Raw genomic sequence first — 19,563 nt, 5'->3', positions numbered from 1 at the left:
TGAGTGAGAGACGTCTCTTTACCATTTCATCCATGGGAAAAAGCCTTTTTTGGGTCCAATGGTTTCACGTGATGGACACGGAAGTTTGCTTCAAAGCCCAGTGCTCTCTGTGGGGGCTTGCTGACACCGGACAATTCAAGACTGTGGATTCAAGGTTGTGGAAGGGTTAAAAAAATACTGTGCATGGTCACTATATCCGTTAAATCAGCTTTTAATTGCCTCGACATTGGCTGACACCCTTCCACATTATTTTCAGTCAGTTTCCCAGTCATAGGTATGACTTGGATGTTGACATGATGTACACGTCGTCACTTGGAAATCCACTCAAATATGACGTTAACGCGGCATAAATGGACAAAGCCCCTGAAATAAGCAGTGAGTGACGATGGCTGTAGTACAAGCCTGGCAGAGCATCACCTAAAATAATACCAAGTATCTGCTGATGTATGTGGGTCATAGACACTGCAAAGACTTTGAAACCAAATATCACAACTTTTTTTAATATCATAGTCAGCACTTTAACATCATGATCAATGTTTAATTACGAATCCAATATATTGGAGTGCAGAGCAAAAACAACATGTAATTGTTCAAAGACTTCTGCACTGTACATCCAAGACCACAGAGATGGTTATCTTCAGGTTATTGTAAGCTATTATATCTCTTCCTCTTCTCCACTCTGTCAAGTCATCTCATACTCGCTCTCTTTCTCTTCCCGTAAACCTCCGTCCCTCCAGGAGACACCCAGCGCTTGGAGACGGTGTGGTTGTCGGGCATCTGCCAGAACGAGAAGAACGAGGTGATGAGCAGCAAGCTGGACATCGACAACATGGCGGGCGTCTTCTACATGCTGCTAGTGGCCATGGGCCTCAGCCTGCTGGTCTTTGCCTGGGAACACCTGCTTTACTGGAAACTACGACACTCCCTCCGCAAGTCGCACAAGCTGGACTTCCTGTTGGCCATCAGCAGGGTGAGATTTTCAAATTAGTCATTTGTTTGATTAGTTGGGTTGTTTATGGTTGGTTTGATTGCTGACTGCTTGGTTCATGGAAGAGAAATTGCTTCACTGATTTCCATATTGATTATTTATTTAAGTGTCTGATTGGCTGGCTGTAATTGGATGAGTTGAGTAGCAGCTCGGTTGAGTGATTGAAAGATTGGCTGGTTGATTATTCTGACTCTGGTTGTTTGGTTGCTTTTTCAGTGCAATATGCTGTTTTACATGAAGTGGCTTTTATGTGATGATAAATAAGCACAAATGGGTGTGTATTTGCATATAATTACATGGTATCATTAGAGGGCCTTGTTAAAATATTAACTGAAATGGCACTGCATTGTTTTTAAGGATAAGAGGGGAGGGGAGAGATAAAAGGAGAGAAGCTGAACTAATTCTGGTGTTTACTCAGCATTTAACTCTGATTGCTTAATGTTCATTTGCAATTAGCCTAAATCAGTACCCCGGTTTGTTGATGCCGTTGTTGGGGAACGTGGTTATTGAGGCAAAAAGCTCTGGCTGGAGTTGCAGCCGGGGAAATGTCTACGGACACCAGCCTCTGTGCTCCTCTGCCGTGTAATTACACCATTGTGCCTGGATCGGGGTTTTATCAGATTAACGGCTAAATGACTATCTGATCATTAATCCGTACGGGGCGGCCCCAAGGGCCAAATTAAATTTGGCTCTTTCAGCATCTCCCAGCCAACTGTAAGCAGAGAACAGTCATGGGATTTGGCTCTGTGTTTGTCCGTGCAGTTAGAGACGGTTTGTTCTGCAGGCGACTTTAGGTGTTTGAGTGTGTGTGTGTATGTGTGTGTCGTGTCCGTGTGCATTTATTGGGGCAATCCTCTCAGCTTAAACTGTTTTTCTTTGAGTCCCGGGAGAATGCATAATGAATTTGTGACTAAGTCTTGCCTCGGTGATAAAATGAGATATTAAGAATCAGTTTCTTACTTAACTGCCAGTGGAGGTTTTATTAGTTAGGTGGAAATTTTGTCTGTGAAATCATCCCCTCAGGGCCGCTTGGTTGATTCAAGGTAAAACAGTTTATTGATTTAATTACCAATGATTAGGTGATTTACTTCTCTTTTTCCTCTTCTTCTTCTCTCATTCTTTCTTTATCATTCTGTTTCACCTCTCAGGGTATTTACAGTTGTTACAACGGCGTGGAGGAGCCTACGCGTTCATCTGGTTTGGCCAAACCTGACCTGACCTCCAACTACGCTCAAGCAAACATGCTGAAGATGCTTCGCACTGCCAAGGACCTGGTCTCCACTGCCAATGTTGAGACCTCTCTGGACAACGCCACCAAGACCATAGAGCACTTGAGCCGTCATGGCGGCAGCTTGCCTGTCCGTATTCCACAAATCGCCATGGAGACCGTACCGGGAGGATTTGCTTATATCACGGAGAACCACTGCCCCCTGACGCCGCCTCTCACTGCTGTCACCTCTCTGAAACAGCAGCGGCGTGTGACCAGGCCCACGCCGCTGCGCTACACGCTACCGACTCGCTCTACTTCATGTCTGTATGACCGGCCACTTCCTGTGTCCAGCCTCAGCAGCCCCCACCTGGCCGTGGGCGAGCCGCTCCCTCATCAGCACCCGCACCACTACCAGACCACGGGGAGACTCTACGTAGACACTCATCCTCACTCGCCCTTCATCCCTTACAACGATCTCCAGCTACCTGACATCTACGCCTCTCACCCGGTCTCCTCGCCGCGAAACCAGCACATCCAAACGGGCTTCTCGCGACGGAAAAGGAGGTCCAAGAGTTTCCAGTGTGAGGACGGGGATTCAGAGAGGAGACAACACAGGGACCAGGAAAAGAATGAGAAAAGTCCCATCTATCTGAGCGAGCTCAAAGCCAATCACCTCCAGGAGAACCACATCTCGGCCCCCAGCGTTGACAACCTCTACTCAGGGGAGATGAAGTGTCCTCGGGTCGAGAACTACGGCTCATGGCCCCCGGAGGACATGGTGCTAAGAGGAAGACGCCGGCACCGCCGCCCCTCTTTCCTTAAAGCGACTTGGGGCAGCGAGCAGATGCGCCATCTGGACGAATCCCAGTCATCCCTGTCCAGCCAGTCACCTTCAACCCTGCCAGACCTGTTCCCATGCATTCTCACACCAAACACACCTGCAAAGCCCTACAACCCTGCCCACCTTCGAAACAACCTGTGCCTCCCACGGAACCAGGCCTACCTCCACATCAGGGAGGACCAGAGGAAGCCCATTGGGCGTAAGGGCCAGAAGCTGCGTTACTCCCACTCCACCAACCTCCCCACGTACGGCGAAGCATTGCGACATGGGACTGGGCTAGGGCGGGGGATGGTGCGGAGAGCCACCAGCTTGCTCAGCAGACAGTACGCACACTACCTGAACTCGTACCCTGGACTACCCCTCTACCACGGCCCCCTAGACCTGCAGCACCACAGCCATGCCTCCAACAGCCCGGTGTGCCAGCTGCTGCCTTGTGGTGGCGGGAGATGTGGAGGCCAGCGGGCTCTGCTGTACCAGGACAGTGTTTATGGGGCCTATGGGATCTATCAGGGATCCCAGACTGGATCAGAGGCCCTTGCTGGTCAGGGAGTAGGGGGCCAGCCTGCGGGGAGCCCTTGTGTACTTCGTCCTTGGCGACGGGTGTCCAGTTTGGAGTCTGAGGTCTGATGGGAGCCCAAAAGAACCTCTAAAGATGGATACTGTGGAGTAACAGAGGACCAGACTCTTGAAAATGTCCGCTGTGGAGAGTGGGTAGATTAATGTAAGAGGGAGAAGTTATAACTTGAAGTAATTGTTGATTTTCTATGTGACTCTGTGTGCTAAAGAATAGAAGTTTGGGTCTGCAACTTTTACAGATGTTTAGGACTTTTTTTGATGTATACTACGGTAAGATAAGAAGACTGCACTGTTACCAATTTATCCTCGAGAAAAAGGTGTGGAAAGCTGGGGTCGGCAGGTTTTACTCACTTGCTACTTTCCTACGACGCTTGTGTGTTTTTCTGTGCTTTAACGTGCACTAAGATTTACAACAGTCCACGGTGTTGGCGCATGGTTAAACTATAACCAGAGTTTTCATGCTGTGTGTGTGTGTTGTGCATATTTTATCGTGGATGGGTTGGGATTTATGGGTGTCGTCGAGTAGATGAACTGTTTACAGCTGAGGGAGGAGGAGGAATAAGGGGATTGTCTCTTTAAATACAGCCACCAAATACAAGCAGCCACTGTAGCAAGATTTGTGTCGACAGCTGCGACGCACACGTGAAGAGTTTAATTCCAAAATAAGACATTCAATATTAAAACATTTTGACTCCAGACACAGACAAGCAGCAGTTTTCTAGGATGAAATAATCATTTTGAGACATCTGTTAATAAATTTCAGGTAACTTCTTTGAAAGATTTATAAACGTTTTGGAGCTAAACCCTTCAAGTCGTCATTTAGTGATGAGTCAGAGGAAGCGGAGACTTTGTGAAAGCAGTCCATATGAACACAATCTGCAAAATGATGAAAGTATCGGGACAGCACTGACCAGCACTAGGTGTCTTAAACATGGATTCTTGTTCCTCACTGGGTCTCAGTACGAGGCTGCAGTACAGCACAACATCACACAGGGCCTCACAATGAATAAATTCTGCATCTAAATAATATATCGATATAGAGAAAATGTGTTATTTGAGGCTGGTTAGTGTCATATTCATGTATTCTACATATGATAGGAATTTATGGTCACTCTTAAAATTTTCTAATCACACTTCTAGCACATTTTTCTTTTTTGTAAAGCTGTCGCCGATTTACTTAAATATTTGTTATTACTGTATTAACTCTATCGGTTGGCCTATATTAAGATTTTCATCACTTTCTCATTTCCACTCTTTTATATTCCCTCATCATCCCTGTTTTCCCCCCCCATCCCCTCTAACTGTTCAATGATCAAATTTAAATGAGGTAATTGAAAGCTATTCTAGTATCTATATTACCTGGCTCCCTCACCCTGTAATTAATCACTTAGACCAATTAAAGAGCCTTTTTGGATGAACATGCACGTGTGCCTCTTCTTTGTAGAAGCATTTATCTTTCTGTCTATGCCGACTTCAGAGAGACAAATAGTGTTTTAATGGAGAAATGCTACTCTTAAAGGATCAGTTCAACATTTTGGGGAATGCACTTTACTTTTTTACTGAGAATAGACGGTTGGAAACGGGGGAAAAGCTCTTGGCTCTTTCCACAGCCGGTTAGACTGTTATCAGGTCATTAAATGGGCGTTATCAGTATTGTATCAGTATCAGTTTATCATAAGCCCCATAGATGTGGGTCAGTAGGGGCCTGCTACACCCACTAGTAGGTCTTATCATCAATTCACATGGGCAATCACTAAATGAAGGAATAAAAGAAGACGACAGCGACCTTTAGTGACTGTAGTAATTATAACAGGAGCAAAAGTCATGGGCCTTTAACTTAACTAATTGGTTTTGTTGCCTAACCTTAAACCAGCTGTTTTTTTCGTGTTAAAAATGTAATGTTTCATTCTGTTTTACGTGTTAGAACATGTTGGTTTTAAGTTTTTTTAAGTTTGCCCCTTCTGATCCACATCTATGAGGCTTATAACGACTGATAACGAACAATTAATGAGCTGATAACAGTCAAATCGAGTGCTTTCCAAGGGTAACAAAATCCGCCTACCAGCACCTCTAAAGCTCATTAAATCACACGTTATGTTTTATTTGTTTAATCCATACAAAAACTGAGGTGTAAAAATAATAAATTGTTGTTTTTTTCAGGTGGTTACGTGCAGAGTCTTTCTGTTTTTGTGCAGATTAAACAAACAAAAAAATAACGTGTTACTTTTGAGGTTGCACGTCAATATTTGCTGTTGCTTTTGTCATGAAAAGCAACAGCAACAGCAGAATATTACGCTGCGAAAAAGCAACACTTTTTTTCCAGAACAAGGTTGATATTCTGAGCTTTTGCACTGCAAATAAAGGCATCAACCAATCACATTGCGCGGAACCGGTTGAGTTGCGCCTACATTTATAAAACAACAACACGGAGGCTCTGTAGTCCGAACCAGGACGGCTAAATTCATTACTCCTTTCAACCTTGACAAAGGCAGCACAGACCAGATCCACTCCTTCCGTTCTTACCTTTCACAAAAGTAAGTAGTGTTTTGCATTTTCATATCGTTTATTCATCACGCCCCGGGGGTGTAAAGGCCTTGACTCTCAAACTGAACTTTTCTTTTAAGGTGGAAACAGATGATTGGAAAGAGAGGAGTTAGAAAGGAAAGAAAAAGGCGACACAGGAGACGATGAAGACGATCTGGTCGCCGATCAAAGCCTCCTACAATCTTGACGTATGGAGGTCAGTCATCTGCTTCAGCATCCTGGAGGAATATCCTTCTGCTGTTTGGGTCACATGTCAGCTGGTGACTGACACAAATACACAGCAGAAAAAGAGACTGAATCGAGTGGCGACCATGTTCTTCTTTTACTTCAAATCCGCTGTCAGACGTGAACAAGGTTTTCTATCAGGTTTGGTGAACCTGACAGCGTAGCAGTCGTGACATGTCTTAAAACTTGCGTCAGCGCAAGTTTAAGTAAAGATAAGCTACTCTATTTCAAGGTGACCTGTTGCCATGGCAATTACTCTCTCTCTCTCTGTATGCTGTTGTCATGACGAGATAAGACTCCATTCAGGAGGCCAGATGAGTAATGTTGGAGAGTCCAAACATTGAGCGCTTTGATTTTTCCATTACTCTCTGCTTTGTTACTGAAGCATTGCCTTAGATTGGACCATAATATTGATTTAATCCTCTGCTCAGCTACTGATCCCATATTTTTTGAGTTGAAGGTAATTGGACTTCTTTTCATCCCCTGAAGATCAGAAAGGGGCTCAGCATGCCTCTGTAATTAAGACATGTTTGTTGGTCCAACAGAAAGCCTGGATTTACGCAGGTACAGGTGGATTTTTTATCTTTTTTTGGACAAATAACTGATGGCGTGGATGGAAGGAAGGAAGGGGCTGTCTCAGTGTACTTCAGAAAGCTATTTTTATCAAGTTAAATGGGTCATTATTGACATTTTCTGTTTTTAGGCCACACTCCAAGCCTCAGTGCTCAAATTGGATTCATTGCTCAGATCCAATTTTTGTTTTGTTTTGTTTGGCTGTTCACATTATTTTCGATCAGATTCCAGTGTCACAATCCTGCACGATTCCCGCAAGGCATTTAGCGTGCAATATGAACGCTTTTCTTGCCTTGGACGGGCCATTTTTACACCATTCAGTCTGTACTGAGTCCAATGTAAACACATCCACGTAAATATGCTACGCTCAGAGCTAGTGATGTAGAATGAAAAGCATGAAAGACTGCTTATGGTGGGCAGGAGGGGAGGTGGTCCAACAAACACACAACTTTTAACAAGGAGACTGAAGGAGTTTTGTTTTGCAAGTTATGTTAGTGACTTTTGTCACGTGTTTTTTAGAGACATTTATGACGTGTTTTCCATAGTTATATTACATTGTTTCCTTACGCGTTTCACTTAGTTTACGTACTTATTTTAAGCCCAACCATGATGTTTTTCGTAAACCTTAACTAAGTGGTTTTATTGCCTAAACCTAACTGCAGACATTACCATAGTTGTGTTTTTTTGTTTTGTTTTGGTTTAGAGAGGTTTAGAGCAGGTTGCCCACCAATCGGATGGTCGGTGGTTCGATCCCCGGCTCCTCCAGTCTACATGTCGAGGTGTCCCTGAGCAAGATATTTAACCCCAAATTGCTCCAGAAAGCTGTGCCATCGGTGTGTGCAAGAGTATTTAGATTAGAACCTGATGGGCAGGTTGGCACCTTGTATGGCAGTCTCTGCACATCAGCGTATGTGTGTCGGACATGTAATGTAAAGCGCTTTTCAGTGGCCGGAAGAATAGAATGGTGCTTTACCATTACCATAGTTTACCATTTTTGCGGCGTACAAATAACACGCGAAAAGAAGCATTTTGCATGTTCAATATAAAAACATAATCCAAGTGGCACATGGAAGAGGATGCATTCATGAACTGTAGTACATTTCACCACTCCATTACACACTAATCATGTAGCAGAGCGTACCCACGCTGCTCCAGGGGAGTAAAGGAAGTCATTCATTTCAACAGCCATCAGACTGTAAACACCAACCATACGAGGCCAGCTCGGGCTCCAAGTCCAAGAGTCACATTTAACTGTTTTATGTCTGTGCAACTGCCAGTTTTTAACCCACATGCAAATTTATTATAGCCTTACTTGCTTACTTACTTATTTTTAGCCATACTAACCATCACTTTGATCCAGTTTAGTTTAAGTTTAATTGTAGTTTATTTCCACAAAGGAAGTGATAAAAAAAACAAAAAAAAAAACAGCATAGATTAAGAGATTAGAGGTAAGAAACCTAAAAGGGTTTATAGTAAAACTCCTCATCTACACTCTAAGAAAAGTCTATAAAAATACGGGCCAATGTACCGTGTTAATATGAAGGAATTTTCTGTATCGATTTTTTCACAAGAGTTTTTCCCGTATTTTTAAATACGCATTGCATTGTGGGAACAAGAACCTCCTCTAGCGTGAAAGCTGGAAGAGGCAGAGACCATCACACACAAACGGCAAAGTTCAGTTCAAATTTTTAATTTGGAGAAACTTTTCTCACACTTTTGTGGTTAAAAAATAAACAATTAATGTCTAACCAAAATGATTTATGTTCAAGACTTAACGTTAGCTCAATAATGTTTTAGTTGGAAAGCTGTTTTGTTGTTTAGTTCAGCTGTTGTCGACCATTAACGTTACAGATACTCCAGGAATATTTTGCTGACTCATTTTGAGACAAGTTTGGTATTGTAATTTACGTTTTACCAATGCTTATATTTTAGACTTCAGTGGACGTCAGGTAGAGTTAGCCCCAGTTTTAACCTCAGGCAGTCCGCAGAGACCGATAGGTAACGTATAAATGCTGCGTTAGCGTCTGTTTTCCCTCCAGAATGTAAAGGTTGGGCCTGCTATTTGGCCCGGTACAAAGGATATACTGTAAATTTACAGAAATTTCCATTTTAGGATTAACAGAAATGTCCGTAAATTTAACGGAAAAATGTCTTGGTACGTTTTTTGCCAGGACATTATCTGTTTTTCTACGGATTTTTTTTTAGAGTGTAGGTTTTACAATTTATCTTGGATAATGGACTGAACTGTTGGATGGATTGCCATGAAATTTGGTACTGACATGCATGGTCGCCAGAAGATGAATCTTAATGACTGAGATCCCCTGACTTTTCCTCTAGCGCCACCATGAGGCCGATATTAGTGGTTTTGAGTGAAATGGCTCAACAGCTATTGAATAAATTGCTCTGACATTTCATTCATTCATGCCCCCCTCAGGATGAATTGTGATCAACTGGTGGTCCTAACTTGAAATTTCACATTGTCCAATACTTTAGTAATGGCATTCCCTAATTTGTGTTTGGTGCTAATTAGCAAAAGTTAGCAAGCTAAAACAAGATAGTGAACATTATACCTGCTAAACATCAGCATGTTGTTAGTGTCATAGACTACATTTACATGCACACTAATATTCCACTAATATTCTGAATATGACAATATTGTGAATTTGACACGGGTCATGTAAACAGTTAGTTGCAATATTGTATTTTTAAGAATAAGGTCAAAAATGGGAATATTTTGTACATTTAAACAAAGTCATAAATAGGCATGTTAACATACTAACGTTAGCATTTAGCTGTGTGTTAGGAGCCTCTCAGAGCTGCTGGCAAGGCTGTAGACCTTTTTTAATTTTTTTAGACATGAATGTAAAACAATATTTATATGCAGTAGTAACTTTTGATAAAATATGCAAAGAAAACCTGGTAGTATCGCTCGCAAATAACCAGACGGTAATTTGGGTTTCGTCGTAAACCATATATATTATTTCAGTGTTTTTTCTTGAGTGCTTTGATAACAAACACAATGATTAGGACTCACTGCAATCACGAAGTGCCTGCATGCCTGGACATATCACAGAGTGTGTGTGTGAGCGTGTGTGTGTGTGTGTGTGTGTGTGTGTAAGCTACATGTGTGTAGTGGTTGCATCAGGATTGATGAAGAGCCTGTCTTGCCAAATGATGAAAGATGTGAGTCGTGCATATGAAAACATCAATGGAGCACCTGGGACAGGCTGCAGACATCCCACACACACACACACTGATACATTAACAGCAGGACTCACACTTATACACACACACATGTACACACTCAAATAATCTTTTTCGAACATACGTCCACACTTAGTTGAAATATCACATCTCAAAACTCAGACGAAGATGAAGGAGGAGGGAATCAAAGAGAGATGAGGAACAATTAGGCGCCCGTTACCAGCATGGGGATTTAATATTCATGTCAGGGGGACCACAGGAGTCTATAAGGACCACCCTCGAAGCTAAAACATTATTCATTTATTCACTTACGTGCACACACAGACACACGTCACTTCATAATTTGCCACCAGGGATATTCCACCCTTTTATCCGACCTGTGCATCTGCTCTTTTTGAATAAGATTAATGTCAAAAAGTGACACTAAAACCGGTCATCCAGTTGGTTTTAATCACACCGGTGCTGTTTAGGTGTATATAAACAACAAGCAGCAACCTTGACAGGGTTGTCGGCCACAACCAGAGTCACCAGAGGGCCGGAGTCCGGGCTCCTCACACCTCCCGCCTGCGAATAAATTGCTTCACATATCGCGGCAACAGCTCCAGATGCTCCGAGTCACCTTGAGACAAAAGGCTGGCCCGCCTTTCCCTCGTTGGCGAGAGGGAGGATGGAGAGAGGGAGAGGAGGAGATAAGAAGGAGGGAAAAAATGTGGGAGGGAAATCAAGAGAAGCAGAGAAATATTTGGGACAACGGTAGAGGGTATTTGTGAGGAGGAGATGGTGAAGGAGATGTCTGAGAATCGTCAGAGGGGGAGAGATCGAAAAAGAGAGGAGGAGGGAAGAAGATGAGGTGGCTTTGAGAGGAGATAGAGAGAATAAGGGAAGGGAGGTGGAGGGAAAGATAGGAGAGGAAAGAGGGCAGCATATTAGGTCAGCTGATATGAGACCAGGTAGTGAGCAGAGAGAGATTTATTTGTGTGTGTTAGAAAAAGGATTATAATATGGTTTGATGACGAAAACCGGGACAAAAAACACCCAGCACGTCTCCATTTTCCTGACTGAAAATGTGCAATTTATTTACAATGATAGCCTTATTAAAGGGAAATACACAAACAGACAACATCATTACTATTTCACTGACATACATGCAGAAACGTGACAGCCGCTCTGGTTGTTTTGCCTTCCACTATCACATTAACTAAATCATCAAAGCAGTACAGCGGTCGGAGTGTGACAGCTGTCTGTGCATATGAGGACACATTTTTATTGTGCTACAGTATGCAATTAAACTTTGCATTTCAGGATCTGCTGTATGTGTGTGTGTGCGAGAGTGTGTACGTATGTGCGTGCAGAAACTCCTCTCCTATATCCGAGACGAGACGATCGGATCTGCCAGCCAGCAGGAACGTTAATTACTTCAGCAATCGTCAGGCTCACTTCCCGCAATCGCTCCCATCTCTGGGAAGGGAATGAGCTCGGCCATTCAGGAAGCACGGATCCAGACCGAGCCTCCGATTCAAATCTGTGTCGAGGAATTGAGGGAATCAAATAAGCAGAACAATACAGAGAAGAGTCCAGAGCATGTTGGAAAAGTTCTTCTTCTTGCTCTTAAAAAATATTCCTTTACTGCTTTGATATAAATCATCACTTCTGGGGGTAAAGTTGACATTTTTGGTCGTCAGGGAAATTTTAATCAGAAGTAAAGGGACTTAATGAGACAGATTGTATCAAGGGCTTATTATTTTAGACAAATTACAGAAATAAATGTTCCATTTCTCTCTTTTACATAATTTTTTTTTAATAAACTAGGCTACTATTTAATTTTTCTACAAACTATGTCAAAAAATTCAAACTGAAGAATACAATCCTGTCTCCTAGAAATTACATTTACTACTAATATGCAACAGCAAATATGCTTTTGAGGAAAACTAATGCCCAAAATATTTTTTTTTTATCGACATAATGAGGAAACATTGTTAATTTATGTATTAAGTCGCAAAAATGTTAACAAAAATGACTTGGTTAGGTTTAGGGAAAGATGATGGTTTTAGATTAAAATAAGTTTTTTGTTAAGACAAGGGAAAAATCATGGTTAAAGTTAAAATGACTCCGTTAAGGTTTAGGGGACTTTCGTTGTCATAGTTATAACAATAAATATGTGGTTAAGGTTTTGGTCATACATCAGACCGGCACATTTGGATATTTTCCTCAAGGCCACGCCCCTTTTTGGGGGATAGAAAACCGAAGATCCCAGAGACTGCAGTGTAATTTGTTGTGTGTTTGGATTATAATTTTGACACGTTCGTATGCTTTCATCTCTTTTTAAACAAATGTTTGTTTTATAAACTATCTAATAATCATTTTAGCCACTGTTGTTTAACTCAACAGCATCTTTAAGCCATTTACCACACTGACAGTGAATATTCACGTATCTTACGTGCCTCAAATCTCAGTGCGAAACAGCTTTTCATCATTTTCCTGTTTAATGTGACAGCGAGTTTCTTTCCCCCTAAAGGGAGCGCAGCCTCGGTGATGACGCCATGCTGGTCTGGTCTATAGCTTGGAGCCATAAAACCCCTCTATTATATCTTTTTTAGGACACGGCAGGGGAACAAATCAGTGTTTTTGAATGTTGATGCAACCAACTACACAGCATCTCTTCAGCATAGCGTTATTACTATTACCAGTTTGTTTAAAGTAGAAGTTTGGAGACATGTTTCAACTTCTTCTGGTTACGCTATTACCGCCTATAAGGGACACGGGATTGTTTTCCCCCAAAAGGGGGCGTGGCCATGAGAGCCTACTCTGGATGACATATTGCTGGTCTGATGTATGCTGAAATAGATAAAACAAAGTTGACTCCCAGTTGGAAACGGAAACATGAACAGCACTCTCCGTTGAACATAAACACTTGCTAAAACAACTGATGTTCTGGGAGTACAAGGCATGCCGTGTTTATTACATTTAGCTGAAACCTAAGCCCAGTCTGGCACATAACCCCCTATACAATGGTGAATTATCATTTTTAAATCTTTTGGGGTTTTGTGTTAATTAAATAAACAAGATAAAACGTGTGAATTAGTGAGATTTGGAGTGGTCTGTAGGTGAAGTTCTACGACTTCTTAGCAGAACAAAAATGTAGCACTCTCTTCACTCACTTTATATTTCTTACAACAATGTAATTGTGAAAACAAATTAGTATACAAACATAATTTGTAGGCGGTAGGGTTGAAGAATGATGTGGTTCTACGTCCTGCACCTCATGTGGCTTCTTCCTCGGCTTTATACGATCAGCCTGATTTTTCATCCCTTCCAACCTGTCACCGCTTCCTATTAGACCAGAGGCTTCTATCCTGAGGAGCACCAGTCTCTCAATGAGTTTTTCGGGGAGCAATTTCGGCGCGGCACACCCAGGTCTAGGTTGTGTGTACGCAGCCTATATATCAACAGTCTTAGAGGATGCAACCAGAAACCCAGAGCAACAACAAGTGCTCGCTGCCACCTCGTCTGAAAGAAAGATAAATCAGATCTTGATTTCAGGCTGAAAAGATAGTGTAGGTCATCAGATGAAAGCCACAGCTGTGATTAGCGGGCGTCGCGCTGCTGACGTCCTGTGAACGACACTATAAAGCACACACTGTCGCCTCTCCTCTTGTCCTTCCAAGGTGACAGCTCCTGGGGTGTTTTGGCAACGATTACTTCAGCAAATTAACAAAAAAAACCACGATGAGCCGCCGACGGCACGGCCACGGAGCCAGGCCACACACACACACACACATATGCCATATCATCACAGAGTGTGAACAGACATCCTCCGATCTGCCAACAAGACACATACACTCACACACTGCAGGCTACAGAAGCCAAAACCATAGCCGTCTAATTAACCGGTCCCACCCTCCTGACCCTGTAGCCAAGAGCAGCCTTATTATCGGCCAGATCTTCACCCCTCTCGGAGTCTTTGAGCTCTGCTAAAATGAGGTTCAGCCCTCTGCTATCCTGGAGGAGGACCGCAGAATGAACAGAGAAGAGAGAAATACATTAGCTGGGATGTTATTAATGGAGACTATACTGGTTATCAAAGTTGCTGACCCTTTTTAACATATCAGTGTGTTTGCAGACTGTCTTTTCACTAAAAATAGTCTTTCTCCTGACTTAAAGGAGACATGAAAAACTCAGTTTTTCAGTCCTTGTGCTCATACATTCGGGTATCTGGAGTGTCTACCAACCCACAAACTGTGAAATAAAACAACCCAGTCAGTTTATTGTGGGCTGTCTAGATCAGAAAACATGTGATTCAACAAGCCAGTCAGATTTGGCTCCACTTCCTTTGTCACATGCAGGCTCATTAGAATATATCGCCCACAGCTTGAGAACTACCTTTGTAAAGGTGCACCATATGTTTCCCAAAAGCCAATCAGATCTTAAAGAGACAGGCGCTAAAACAGTAAGTACAGGTACATTCAGACAGACAGTATGAGAAAAACATGTTCTAGTAGAAACCCAAAATACAAGTATGAACCTGAAAATGAGCATGATGTGTTTCTGTTAAACTTTTATTTTGTTTCTTCCCTGTCTTTTTACTCATCCTTAGTTCAGTTATGTTTTTTACTTTAAAACTTAAAGGGACTGATTATAACTTTTTAAGCGTATAAATGTACCGGGTCGGGATCCCATGCACGCTCGCATATGCGCACTCGCGTGTGGCCGGAGCCTCTGCTCCGCTGCCTGCTGGTCTTCACTCACACAGCGCGCGTTCTCGCTGTCTCGCTCCACCTCTAGACGTGAACGTGCGTTCACTCCACACTGCAGAAGAGTTAGTTTAGCTCTGAGAATATCTAGTGAACATACAGTGGACGTTTGTGCAGAAATAAATGCTGCAGCTCCTCCAGACCAACAGAGGTTTTCCGTGTCTCGTGAAGTGACGGGGCTCCACAGAGAGAAACATTATCGCCTCCGACCAGGTGCCGGTGTCTCCCTGCGGGCGCAGTCGGGAGGTGATAACGTTTCTCTTCCTGCTTCAGCTCCGGCACCGACCCGCTTTTGCTGAAGCAGGAAAAGCCAACACTAGGATCAGCAGTGATTCATGGAGAGACCTTCGTCTGGTCAGCTAACATTGCTGCCAAGCAGGTGAAATATAGTGTGATATTGTGGTTTTAGCTGACGTGTGTCGCCTCACTGTTCTGATCGATGCTCGTTCATGTATATTTAGAGCGAGCAAGCACGAGCCCGACGCTGACATTCGTTGACTTAGTTGACTGTCGCTGTTAACAAGCAATTCTGAAAGTTACAAATAGTCCCTTTAAAGATAATTAAAACCTACCAAGTTGCCCCGCGACTTGACAGGGCGAGAGGGCGAGTGCTTTTGCGTTCGAAAGCCACGTCACCAGCATAGCTACATAGTTACTGACGCCACGTCGTTACCACAGCAACCCATGCAGATAGGTTGGTGATGTCTGGACACACAAATCTGATCTGATCACTTGCAAATAACAGTGCGGATCGTCTGTCTTAAAGATCTGATTTGAGAAAAACAACTTAGAATTGCCTGCAGTCTGAACGTAGCCTTAAAAGGTGATAACATGTCTGGCTTGTTTACAGGTTTATTTTCTAGTGCGCCCAAGTGGCCAAAAAGTCAGCTTAAAGAAAGTGGTATAAAAGAAAGAATGAAAAACATGAACCCAACATTGTGGGTGTACGGACAAGTGATGATGAACAGTGATTAAAACATATCTATGACTTTAGAGAGAACCGTTAGACCGGCAAGAGAAGTAAAAAAAAACATATGATGTATCCTGAGTTGAGCAAAGTCCATTTCAGTTCGTACCCCGGAGGAAATCAGCGAGGAAGCAGCAACTATTAGAAATTTGGAACGATGATTCCGACCCAGTGGGCACAGGGACACAGCGACCGACCTTCATCAGGACCGCCGTCATCGTCTGTCAGCTCACAGACACACACTGAGACACACTCTCACTCATCCTTATTGTTTTTTTTTGTTTGTTTATTTTTTAGGCACCAGTCGATAAGTGGCAGGGGAAATTTGTGCGAGTGTTTTGTAGGTGAAACTGAACACAGCCGCTCAGGATACAGAATCCTCTGCTCTGCTTCACCGGGCCTCCGGGGTTCGACATTGATTTTCTGTTATACAATGCATTTGACATGCTTCCTCAGGACAGCTGGATAGTTATTCTATCAACATCTTTAAATACGACACAACCAGTAGTTAATAATTTGTTTTTCCGCAGGGGTCGAACTCTGGAGCGAGGGCGATTCAGAGGGGAAGGACACATTCACTGCTGCAGAAACTGTACTTGTGACTTTCCACGTCCATTCTCACCCTGCAGCTTCTCTAATGTGTTGAGTTGTCATGTAAACCATGAAAGTGTTAAACTGCTCTGTAAAGATAAAACGTCACATTGAACCCGTTTTCAGCTGATAATAGGAATTGTTTGTGTTTGTGTTACCTTAGAATGAGTCGTTTATGGAGCGGCTCCTCTTCACAAAGCTCAGCCAACATGTTTCTACGGTAGCCCAGAACGGACAAACCAAACCGTGTGATGGAGTTAACCCCCCACGCCGTCACTCCACTCAACCGCCGGGAAACAAGACGCTGATAACATCCGTTGGTCTTGAGGAGCTGCAGCATTTATTTCTGCACAAACTGCAACTTCCACTGTACATTCACTTAATATTCTCAGAGCTATAAACTAACTCTGTCTTCTGCTCCACTATAGCTCACTTGTTCCACAACACATTCGCCGCCGCCGCTCTCTCTCTCTTGCTTCACCACTCACTTTCCATGTACACACACACACTCTACACTAGGGCTGACCCGAATGCTTCGAAACTTCGACCGTTGCCATGGTATTCGACCTCCAAACACACCACATTATTCATAGACAACATTCATTATTATTAGTTATGTGTAGTGGTGCAGTAGTGGCACTGTCCGGAGCACTGAAACGGGGGAGATGGAGACAAACAGACAGCATGCTGCGCCGCAAAGCCCAAAAAATGGTATCCAGGACATCTACAGCTACTCTACACACTGACTCTGCTCCAAATGACCTACGCTACTCTCACAACATCTGGCTCTAGAGAGAGCTATTCACGTTTTCGCGTCGGCCACCCTATAGTTCTCCTACACACTCGGCACACGGGAGAAGTTTCAATCTGCAACCTTACCGCTTGACATTTTGTCCCCTTTTTATTGATCAATGCAGCACAAAGTCAGCTGATAATGTAAACTGATAGAGGTGGGAACTATCAGTACAAAAGAGGTGATAAGTACAGCTTGTGGAAGGTCATGTGTGTGTGTGCGCGATAGAGAGAGATCAGAGCCGAGCAGATGAATGTAGACAAGTTTGCACTTTAAGAGACGATAAGGAGGGTGTACCTTATCTGAGTCAGCACGAACCACCTGACAACACTGATAGTGTCTTCTACCCGTGTGTGTGTGTGTGTGTGTGTGTGTGTGTGTGTGTGTGTGTGTGTGCGTGTGCGTGTGTGTGTGTGTGAGAGACAGGAAGATAGTATCCCCGCTTTTAGAGACAAGACCAATTTCTCCAGAGTGAGTTTCAGGCGTGTGATACAGACTCTTTGAACATCTCTCTGTCTGTCACACAAACACACTCATCCACCTGCTCACTGAGTCAGGTCAGCTTGACACTGCGTCCAGCCAAGCCGGCGAAATATGAAAAAAAGCTTTCTATATGTGAAAACATGATACATGATTACATATTGATTTTTTTTTGTTTCTGTTGTCAGACAACTGATCTATGGGAAAATCAGTAATTTGATGGTGTCTCCTGTTCACTAGACTTACAAACGTTTCACTAAAACAAACACCTGGCATGTGACCCATGCAAGACCCTGCAGGACTTGCACATGTACATGTATTTGTGATTTACGAGTGACCACAAACATCTAAGCAGTGGTGGAAAATAAGAACTAGCTCCAGGTGAACAGTCAGAACATAATGTCTGACAATAAACAAAATAAAAAAGTTAATGACAACACCTGTACTGTGTTATCGGTTATATTGTCCAACAACGGGTCCAACAAACATAGGACTTCCATTCAGGAGGCCGGTGTTCGTGTCCCAAAGTGTTATTGCGTTATTTTGAAGTTCCCTTAATGACGTTTGAGACGTGTTTTCCGTACTTCTGTTACGCTGTTTCCAAATGTATGTTACTTAGTTTACGTACTTATTTCAAGCCCAACCATGATGTTTTTCCTAAACCTAAGTGCAGCCGTTACCGTAGTTTTGTTGCGTGGCATAAACCCCAAAAAGAAAAGTACAAATAACACGCGAAGAGGCTAAAATACGTTCTCATGACATGGCCTTGTAATGTTGTGGTATTTATACGCCTGAGATCGTGTTGCAAAGAAATGCCAAAACAGAGACAAAAAGATGTATTTTCAGATTCAGCCAGCATAGTGTGGACAGTCTCAAAAGGTTCTTGTTGCATTTATGTAAACTATGTACTGTAACAAAAGAAAGACAGATACTGATGTGTGAAAACGAAACTACAGCACTTGTAGTAAACTAGAATCACCTCTGAGTCACTGAAAGAGACATCGGCTGAAGTAATTTAGTTTCTTTGTCTCTACTGCTTAGGCTTTAATCCTTCTCTCTCGCTCTCTAACACACACATGTACGCATGCATACGCTCTTATCCACTTTCCTTCGGCTGGCATGTCTCCACCTGCACTCGCCGCCTTCGTTTCCTTTCCGCTCTCCATACATCTGAGCGCGTTCATTTACAGAGGAGAGAGCATCGCACTTTCTGATCACTCTCTCTGAGTCATCGGGCGCCGAGGGGAGGATGTGAAGCCCATCGTACCTGTCAGCGCTCGGGGAGAGAGATCACCATCAGGCAGAGATCAAACCCAGACTCACTGGGTTGGATGTAATGAGAGGAGAGGAGAGGAGAAAGGAGAGGAGAGGAGAGGAGAAGATGTAAATAAGGAGAAGAGAGGAGGGTAGACTATGAGAGGAAGCGAAAAGAGGAGAATGAGGAAAGGAGGGACATTAAAGAGTAGTTTGTCCTGTTGTAGGATCCGTACACAACCCCTTACACAACACAGTAGCTCACCGCCACCGCCACTCTGTGTTGTTGTTGTTGTTGATCTTCGAGGGGTTGATGGAGTTTAGCTAACAATGCCAGGTACTAAGTGGGCGAAATATGGCAAAAAGTATAACAAAGACTGGGGAAAAGAGAGTGGACTTAAAGGTTGGATTTGCCCTAAAGGGGGGGACAATTTGCCATTTTTGTAAGAGTAATATACAAGCTAGTTAGTTAACAAGAAAAACGGAAAGTTACAAGCTAAAAATAGACGCAAAAATGAAATGAAATGCATGCAATCCAAAATAAATTCATACATATACTACATGAA

At 43.1% G+C, this 19,563-nt stretch overlaps 1 protein-coding gene and 1 long non-coding RNA gene across 2 annotated transcripts in view; both read left to right on the top strand.

Moving 5' to 3' along the window:
• Positions 1-5,019, top strand: part of LOC141758634 (glutamate receptor ionotropic, NMDA 2C-like) — a 61,378-nt gene extending 56,359 nt beyond the window's left edge. Inside the window, exons 16-17 of the mRNA XM_074620228.1 lie at positions 738-970; positions 2,137-5,019. Coding sequence (XP_074476329.1) covers positions 738-970; positions 2,137-3,666 — 1,763 coding nt within the window. The 3' untranslated portion in view covers positions 3,667-5,019. The remainder of the gene's footprint in view (positions 1-737; positions 971-2,136) is intronic.
• Positions 5,020-5,997: 978 nt separating this feature from the next.
• Positions 5,998-18,074, top strand: LOC141758550 (uncharacterized). Its single transcript, XR_012591890.1, has 3 exons — positions 5,998-6,149; positions 6,240-6,355; positions 16,410-18,074. It is a non-coding gene; the product is annotated as an uncharacterized LOC141758550 (long non-coding RNA).
• Positions 18,075-19,563: the final 1,489 nt, after the last annotated feature.

This window comes from Sebastes fasciatus, chromosome 20, assembly GCF_043250625.1.
Source record: "Sebastes fasciatus isolate fSebFas1 chromosome 20, fSebFas1.pri, whole genome shotgun sequence".
NCBI lineage: Eukaryota > Metazoa > Chordata > Actinopteri > Perciformes > Sebastidae > Sebastes > Sebastes fasciatus.
This window is presented reverse-complemented; position numbering and strand designations above follow the sequence as displayed.